The 9,666-nt window shown below is 47.2% G+C and overlaps 1 protein-coding gene across 1 annotated transcript; it reads right to left on the bottom strand.

The window, feature by feature from the left end:
- Positions 1-225: 225 nt before the first annotated feature.
- LOC130114319 (BTB/POZ domain-containing protein kctd15) lies at positions 226-8,936 on the bottom strand. Its single transcript, XM_056282168.1, has 5 exons — positions 8,878-8,936; positions 8,574-8,749; positions 6,669-6,813; positions 3,537-3,839; positions 226-1,132 (listed from the first exon to the last, which is right to left on the bottom strand). Exons 1-5 carry the CDS (start codon positions 8,893-8,895, stop codon positions 971-973), a joined length of 804 nt encoding a protein of 267 aa, XP_056138143.1. The 5' UTR covers positions 8,896-8,936; the 3' UTR covers positions 226-970.
- Between the last annotated feature and the right edge of the window lie 730 nt (positions 8,937-9,666).

The raw sequence follows: 9,666 nt of genomic DNA, 5'->3' as shown, positions 1-9,666 counted from the left end.
TTACTATTGTTTGTACCTTTGCAAAAAAATTAAATAAAGAAAGTGATAAAAGAAGCTTGGTTTGGGTTTTACTTCTTCAAATGTGTCTTGGCCGTGTCTTGCAGTTGGTATTTTCACACAAGAGGATTGTTGGGGGAGGTCACGTGTTGGCTGAAAATCATTCAGCTTTCAATTTCCTGAACCGCATGAGTACGTCGAGTAAATTCGACAACGAAACTGCAGTGACTTTTCATCTTTTTATCAATACATCTGTACAAATGGAAAAATTGTGACACAATGTAAGCTAACAAATACATTAAATATACATTTTCAAAATTGCAATAATATAAAAGGAATTAAATTACTCGCCGCGTGGCACCTTGGCCCACATATAAAAAAATTACCTTTCAATTCATTCATATGCACAATGGACATATTCAAGCCAGTATCGATCAATATCAAACAAAGAGCAATTTTGATTCTTATAACAAATATCTACATGAGAATTATATTGTAATGAGACTGAATCATGTATGCTTTGCTCCTGAAAGGAGAAGCCCATATGTGGTGCACTATGCACTCGCGGTTTTATTTTACTTTTTTAATTTTAATAAATTTGTATCGCTTGTCTTTGAATTTTGCTCGCTCTACAGAAGCTACCACATTGTGTCATTATTGCCAGACGGCAGATGAAAAAGGTTTCCCTCAGCCCAAGGCTGGCTGAGCACTCTTGCGGTAGTCATAATCAATAGTCCATATTGGTTCTCCAGCAGAAGTCAGAGGCCTCTAAAATCATCTCACACAGAGAAGACGTTTCCTTTTTCCTGTTATGTGTCCGAGATTTGAGGTGTTATTTGCTGGCTCAACGTCGCCGTGACACTCTCCTCTGCCTACTAGAGGCGTTTTGTTTTTACAGTTGGAAGTCGGTTTACTCTGGTGACCGTTGTCATTAAAGTCATAGTCCCCCTCGTTGATTTTGAGTTTGCGCCAGTTAGTCCAGAGGCTCCTGTTTGATCCGAATGGGAGTGCTGCTGATGGACTGGCTCCTTCTGAGGTCGCGACACAGGACGTACTCGCTGAACTGGGACGAGTCGACTCCGCCACCACAGGATGCCTTGACGGTGAAGCCCTTCTGAAACAACCTCTCCAGTACCTGGACGGAGGGCAAGATGAGAGAGGTCAGTGACCGGTCCTTTTACACTGAGTAAATGTGTCATTTTACTGACAAGAGCTGCATTGTTTTAGAACTATATTTGGCATTTTGAGCCTTTATTATTGTCATGATAGTTAATGGAAACAGGGCAAAAAGAGCAGGGGGATGACATGTACTAGTAGAGGTCCTGAGCCAGACTGTGATGAGGCTGTGTGTTGCATGCTCAAGGCTCAGCGTTTTCGGTTTTTAATTTTCAAAGCCATCCAGCATGCCGAATTTCGCCACAAGAGGACACTGTTACATAACCTCACACGAACAGGAACCATTTTTGGATCCGTGGAAACATAAAATCCGGGTGAAAATCGGTAAAAACCGAAAACGCTGAGCCTCGTGCATGCTCTATCTGTTAAAAGATACCAGGGTAACCAAAGAGTTAAATTACCGACAGTTTGCAAGTTCAACATTTTGTTTCTGTGGAATTGTGTAGGCGCAGTTATCCTCAGCATTGAGTCTGACTGTAAAACACCTGCTGTACAACATCGCAGAACTGCAAGTATCAACGCTAGAGTTTCCCGTGTATTTCATTAAGTACAGCCTACTCAAACTGGCGACCTTACAGGCCATTAGTTTTGCAGTTTGTCTTATAAGTTGCTTTTCCCCCATCCCACCTGATATTCCCAGGTATGCAGAAACTCATGCACGGTTACCTAATCCTAACGCTTCTTCCTTTTAAGAATATCAGGTCATGCATGTCCCCTGGCATTTCTTATGTGAGCGCTGCGTCAGTTTAAATTCATTTTACGTGCAAGCGTACTTGGCGGTCAGTTAAAGTTTAGGCGAAAACAGAGGGCGACCTGACTCTCTCCAGGTTGAGCTACATCCTTCAACTGTGACGTTTAGCAAGTAAAAAGTTGATGAGAATGGTAGAAGTTGACTGACCACTCGCGCAGAAGTACACAGTAAGTCCACAAAGCCGTTCAGTTATTCTGTTTTTAAAGCCAAGAGAGGCGTTGTCACCAGGTTTGGGATGTGTAATGGAGAGATAATATTGTAACGTGTATGGATAAGTAAACACGTTGGTCCTTGACTAACGGGTCGGACCCTTTAGTCGACTGGTTAACGTTGTCACTTGCGGAGTGGGAGATACAAGTTCGCGACCCGGCTGTGGCGGTTCCCCGACTGCCCCCCCAAGTTCGTTACAATATGAAGAACAGTGTAATGAATTGCCACTCCTAGGAGTAATTATTAATTAAATTAATTAATATTTCGCGGTGTAATCCCCCCCCACAACTTGGAGGGGTTGCGACCCCTCCAAAAAATGTTCGAGTGTATCTGAAAATATACGCTGTTGTGACACATTGAAGGTTTTTCCTTTTTGTTTTCAATAATCCTCATCGGTAAGAAATTTGGTAAAATACATTTTCTGCACCCTCACCACTACCCCCCTCCTCTCCTTCATATTCTATCGCTTGGTATCGTCCGTGTGGTTTCATTACCATTTCACTGCTTTTTTTCATTGCATTTCAAGTGCCTGTAAAATGAAGTGGCGATAGAGACGACTAGATATAGAGTTCACTCTGCCTCACCTGCAGAGTCCATTTCAACAGACATGCAAGTATACATATTGTAGCGAATTCGGGGGGCAGCCCGGCCGGACCGTCACAGCCGGGATGCGAACTCGGATTTCCCGCACCGCGTGCGACAACGTTAACCAGTCGACTAAAGGGTCCAACCCGTTAGCCAAGGGCTAACATGTCTACTTATTCGTTACACTACCCCCCTCTTTCGGAAAGCGCGCTCTTCCACCGCGGGCGACAACAGTAGTTAACGTTGTCGTTAACCAGTCGATGTAGCGAATTCGGGGGACAACAACAGGAACTGCCGCAGCTGGGACGCGAACCCGTATCTCGCTAACCGCTCGACTAAAGAGTCCGACCGTGTCTACTTATCCATGCACGTTACACTATTTTTTCCGATACGGTTTTTCTTGTGAATTTTCCCCTCATTCGGGTCTAGGGTCCAAGGATAGAGGGTGTCACATGTCGTGTATTGTTGTACTGGTTGTAAGGCCATCCGGGACTACCTTGTGATTTTGGGCTACACAAATAAACTTGACAAGTAAGCTGTGCTCTATCACTTTTAACACGCTCTAACAAATCAGTGTTTTGATAAAAGTTTTGAGGTGTTTCTGTTGTGTCAGCTTGTAACTACAACTTCAAGACGATAATCCCATACCGTTCAGTTCACAACAAAGTCATATAAAAGTTGTGCTTTGCACTGTAGCCTTGTTTAATAATTTATAATTAATAAACTTTTTTTTAAATAGTGAGTCCCACTCTGGTTAAAAGTGCTTTTGAAATAAAGTGGCGATGGCGACGACTAAATAGCGTCGGCTGTGACTCACCTGCACTGAGTTGAGCCTGCAGTAGCCATTGAGAGGGAAGCGGATGACGTGCGTGGGGTCCTGGTTCCAGCCGGCGTTGACCGAGTTGCACATGACGTCCCCGGTCTCTGGGAAGATCTCCTCGATTAGAACCTTCTCACCACTGAGAGCGATCCTCTCGCCCAGGTCGGGGGTGACACGCACCACCAGGCACTCACATGGGGCGGCCCGCTGGGCCTCGCGCTCCACCTGCCAACGCTCCAGCTCCCGCACCATGGGGGTCAGCTGGTAGTAACGTGCCTCCTCGTACAGCTGCGGGAAGTCCTGCAATAGACAGAGATTTGAACATTAAATCATCATCCTGGCGGAGCTCCTTGAACGTGTCAGTAATCAACCTAAGGGAGCGTCACACAAAGCGTCCGAACTCCTTTTTGTTTGTGTTAAGTTCTCCGTCCTGCACCTGCTGAGCTGGATGTGACTGAGCTACCTTTTTTTGTTTAAGATTTTTTTTTTTGCATTTTATGCCTTTATTTGACAGTGATAGTCGAGAGACAGGGGGGAGAGAGCGGGGATGACATGCAGCAAAGGGCCGGACCCGAACCCAGGTCGCTGCGGCAAGAACTCAGCCCCATGAGTAACCTATGTTAAGTCCTGCAAAAAGCCACAAATGACACACAACAGTTAGAGAGTAGACACGTGACACATCTGGCTCAATGGTTTGAGCAGGGTTTTTTCTGAACGACTGTGGTTTCTGCCCGGAGACACCATTAGGAAAAGTACAGGTGGGGTCGATATGTTCCCCTTTAAATTCAACCACTATCACAGCATCCTTTTAGAAGGTATTACAGGCTTCCCACGCACCCTGGAAAACCTGAAAATTTTAGTTTTCCAGTCAGAGACAACACCTGGGAAATGCTCAACTTGATAATCATATGGTAACTTAGCCATATTTTAGAAGTTTGGGTGGTGTGTTCAATGTCCAGTTAAGCTACAAAATCCATTAAGAGACCGTTCAGACTTCCACTGATAGTTAAGACTGAATTTATACATTTGTTTCTAGTTATTTCCCTTATCCCACCCGATTAAGCCAATGGCTTCCTTCAAACTCGTGTCGGCTGCTCTCGCTATTTTGCATGCTGAAGCCTCCTCGCATGGACTGCGTTACCTTCAGGCCGCGAAGGAGACGTAGGGAGAATGCTTTCGGCTGCTTGGCTGCAGGCGCCCGGGTGGGCCAGAGGGGTCGCTGGAGAACGACGAGTCCCCGAACACTACACCGATCTACACCCACTATCCCTCGGGTAAGGGTGGCCTAATGAATGCCTTACCCCGTGGACGCTCTGGCCGGGACTGGTTACGGCGAGTCTGGGATACAAACCTTCCAGCCACGTGACGAGCGGACTGCAAGAACGGCGGTTTATTCCACTCGGCCATCAGAGCGGCCATAGGTAATATAGAATAAGATGACCCCCTGTGAGCTATCATTCACGCCCAAGCAAGTCATGGAAAACGTCCTTCCTAAGGTGAGCGGGAACCCTGCATTTAACCTGTTTTTTTTCAACGGCCAGAACAGGAAGACCGGTTGTATCGGGCAGCAGGGGAGGTGTGGATGTGTGGCGGTATGTAAGAAAGACAGAAGAGAGAAAGCCACTTCATTTTGTCTTTGTACAGTAATGAATGTGTCCTCTGCATTTAAGCCATCCTATTGTATAGGAGCAGTGGGCAGCTGCAGCGCCCGGGAACCAACTCCACTTCCTCTTTCCGTTGCCTTGCTCAGGGGCACAGGCAGGAGTATTAACCCTAACATGCACGTCTTTTTGATGGTGAGAGGAAACCGGAGCTCCCGGAGGAGACCCACGCAAACCCCACACAGAAAGGACCTGGGACGGCCAGGGCTTCGAACCCAGGACCTTCTTGCTTGTGAGGCAACAGTGCTGACCACTGGGCCGCCATGCCGCCAAATCCCTATTGTAAATATGCGGCTTTAAAAAAGCGATAAGATGTGAAAGCTGGAAGTGTATTCCCAACATCCCAACCAAAGCAGCGCTCGCCATGCTTACTAGCTTGAGGGAACCTGCAGGATGATGTTATCTCAGTCCAAGATGCACGAGGAGGACGCACAACATGAAATGGTAACCGCGACCTCAGCGACGCACTTCTGTAGCGTTAGATATCTAGTATACCCCCCACACACACACACACACACACACACACACGTAGCCACAGTGTCTATGAGCCGAGTCACTGTAAAGAGCTCTTTAGAGCTTCTCCTGACGCGTCCCCCATCATGACTCCATGGCAGACCTCACCTCACAACCACGATCGGCAGACACTTCTCTTCATAATTACTGCGTGTGAAGGAGAGAGGAAGAGAGGCGCCCCCCCCCCCCTCCCATACTGCTTTTGACAACAAGCATACCCAGAGCGAGCGGAGCCGCTGGCCCCAGGGGGCTCTGCGCTGTATCAAAGGCTCGCCTCCTTAGCTCCCCTCCCTTGGCTGGCTTGAAGCAAAGGATAGATGTGTTTTATAAAAAGGGGCTCTCTGTCTGCGGGGCTTTTTAGTCATCCCGAGCAAAGGCGCAGAATAACAGAGGCAGCGCTGGCTAACTACAGGGAGGGAGATGAGAGAGATAAGAGATGCAGTATGGACACACACAAACACAGGCAGGCTCACTCCCCAAGAACATACTCACACAGTATGGGTCATGTTCACACACACACACACACACACACACACACACACTAACACCTCACACATGAATTTAGCAAAACATACAGCCAACCCCCCCCCCCGCCACCCATCCTCATCTTCCTTCCTGCTACAAGCGAACCACAATCAACCCCCACAGCCGCCGCAGGGATGGCGGAGAGCTGATTAAAGGGTCAGAATCTGCAGTTTCCGCCCTGTGAGAGACCGTCTGCTGTTAGCGGAGGAATGAAACGACGACGCGTTTGCGGACACTTGACAAATCGTTTGTCTACCCATTCACCGTGAGACAAGGCCGCAGCGGCATTTGCCTTCCATTTTAAGAAGGCGGGGGGGGGGGCAAGGTGAAGACGAGAGATGCGTCGTCGTTCGAGGGGTTTAGCAAGAGCCCAGCGCGGACGCAACATCTTTACGCAGCAGCCGATCTTGGCGTTCAAGGGGAGCCTTACCTGGAAGTCCTCTGGGAGCAGTAGTTTGCAGGTGCGCAGGAAACTGAGGATGTACCGGAATATGTCTCCATCCCTGTCGATGAAGTAGTGCTGCTTCAAGCTGTCCAACACGATGGGCTCTGTGCCATTGAAGAGACGACTGATCCTGCAAAGAGAGTCATATGAAACAGAGTACAACGGTCCACTGGCATGTATACAGTACCATGTCATTGCATAGCACAGTATAGTACTGTCGAGAAATAGACAGAAGTAAGTGCATACTTTATTACTGCATAACACATAATAATACAGCATTACTGGGGACAGCATTACACAGTATAAAAATACTATATGTATTATGTACTTATCCTAAAATGTCAACACTACAGTAAACTGCATCATATGTTATTACTGTATTATTACTATGTTATTACTATATTATTACTACTGCAACGCTGCTATTGCGCTGTAAAGCTACAGCGGAGCACAGTATCGTGTAGTGCATTAGTTATTCTGCACTGCGTGTTGTTCTGCGGTGTGTAATTTGAAAAACCTGTTGTCTTTCGATACAGATTGGCTATGAATTAAAACAAAAAAACTGGTTTGATTTGCATTCATAACTGGTTTGTATCCTGTGCATATATCTGAGGGCTGCCTAGATGCGGCGACATGTGGCAAACTAGTTGATTTACTCTGTTAGCTGTTTTAGAATAATGTTCTTTTCGTGTTTCAAGAGCCATTTCCGGAAATACTCCGAGCTCCTCCCTTTGACCGCGCCACATGTGCCGAGACAGCAGCTGGAGTCACCTCGGAAGACCTGCAACTGTCAGCGAAGACCTGTGTTGACAAGTAAACTATAGGAATTCCCACGTCAGGATTAGCATACGTCAACTTCCCATATAAGCACAACAGCGACTCAGCTGAACATAAGGTGATCACACCTTCGGGCTTAAGATTGCACGCGGTGAAAGTCAGACCTTAGGTGCGGGTTATGTAAATTTCAGTAGTACTTTCACTTTTTTTGAAGCAAGTCTCTGGTTACGTTCTACTTCACTCTGAGCGAAGTAAGGATTTCTTTCCCTCTCACACGTCTCTTCTCTCTCTGTCTTTCCCTCCTTTCTCTCTCAGTAAATCGATGCCAACCCCTTTTCTATGAGACGGCGCTCATCTTGCCCGGGTGCCTGCAGGTGCTCCTTCGCTCCTCCAGCAGGAGTCTCACCTCCTTGCCCCAGGCCACCGCGGCCCCTCTCGGCTTCTCTCCCTCTTTGTCCTCCGAAATGCAATTAAAATTTACCCTTTTCTTCCCTTCTCCTCTGTTCTCTCCCCTCTGCACCGTCTCTCTCTGTCGTACTCACAAATTGGACGTGGGGAAGGGAGAGGAGAGCCATGTGTGGAAACATTTGATCATTTGAGGAGCCGGGGTGGGAAGGGGGGGGTAATTATCCAAGGTCATGTGCATATTGAGCAAGCTACGGTAACATCTTCAAATATATTCTTTTGAGCATGGACAAGGTGAGACGGTCTCAAGATGGCTTTGGACGAACGAACTTGAAGATGCTTTCCCCAGTGCCCCTGACTATCATGGGTGCACACTTTTTCAGCATAGGTGCCACCATTGGGAATGGGTGGGTAAAAATAGAGGCTGCACGATGTGTGTAACACTCCCAAAGGGTGTTTAGACAAAGATCCTTGGCTGATCAAAAAGTTGACGCATGAATAGACACCCTGGGGGGGAAGGGGGGGATTTCACGCAGTGTGCCATTTCTATTCTTGAACGTACATCTCATTCATCTGTTCCATAACTGTCCTATATTAGTTAAGTGGAGGCTCTATCAACCTTTGTTTAACCCTAGCAGTGTTGGCACCATGCTCTGTCCATTAGTCTTAACCTCCCCATAGTGACGTATACTACCGGGCTCGTCTTACCTGGACTCGGGGTATTTGGTGAGAGTAGCCAAGCTGCTGGTGTACATGTGGCCCCCTACATCGATGTGGACGGGGGCGTTGGCCTTGGTCAGCTGGGCCGGGGAGGGGATGCCCTGGGCAGTCATAGGAGACACTGGAGACCTGCTCAGAGACATCCTGGACATGCTCCGCCCCTCCTGTCAGGGTCACGAGACATAAAGCTTTACTGGACGAGGACCAGGTGTTCGATGCTAAAGTGAAACATGAAAATGAGCTTAATCTAGGCCTGTTAAGTGCTTTGGGCTGATTGATCGGCTACAATTACCCCAAAACCAGAGCGCATCTCGGAGATGCTCCATCAGCCGCCTGCTACGACATAAAGACATGAGGAGCAGGTCCTGTGTTCAACTTTGAACAGGGGAAGGTGGTGCGGGAGCAAAAAGGCACACCTGTCAGTCATCACAGCCAGTTGGATGCTTTGGGCTGGTGTGTATATATGATTTCTATTTAAACTCAAAATCCCCCGAGCCTCGCCGCTCTGCTGGTGAGCTAGTGGTCTTTGAACGTGTGTGAGGACCCTTTTCTTTCTGAAGTCGCTCTCAGCCAGACTACAAGGCTGCACTGTGCAGCCTGCTCTTCTGGCAGCCTTCAGACTGGATGCGTTCTTAATGTAATAGCTACGGTGCCATGCTCTTCAACAATATATATATATATATATATATATATATATATATATATATATATATATATATATATATATATATATATATATATATATTTTACACAGATGAAAATCTGTCCTCACAGGTCAAAAATTACAAAGGCGCGAGACTGGGAAAAAAGGGCAGTTTTTTTCAAATTACCATGAATGTAATATTCATAGAGCTACGGCGGCTGAGGAGGGCGCCCACATTCAAGAAACAGAGGGCGGTTATGACCCGCGGGCTGCTGGGCAAGGGCAGATTCTGGATTAATTGAACCCCTCACACACACACACACACACACACACACACACACACACACACACACACACACACACACACACACACACACACAGACTCTCTCAATTGTAAAGAAGTTCTTTGAACCATAAAAGGTGAACAGGAGGCGAACT

This window comes from Lampris incognitus, chromosome 6 (genome assembly GCF_029633865.1).
Source record: "Lampris incognitus isolate fLamInc1 chromosome 6, fLamInc1.hap2, whole genome shotgun sequence".
Classification (NCBI taxonomy): Eukaryota; Metazoa; Chordata; class Actinopteri; order Lampriformes; family Lampridae; genus Lampris; species Lampris incognitus.
Note: the sequence above shows the minus strand (reverse complement) of the source record. Positions and strands in the feature narration are given on the sequence as shown.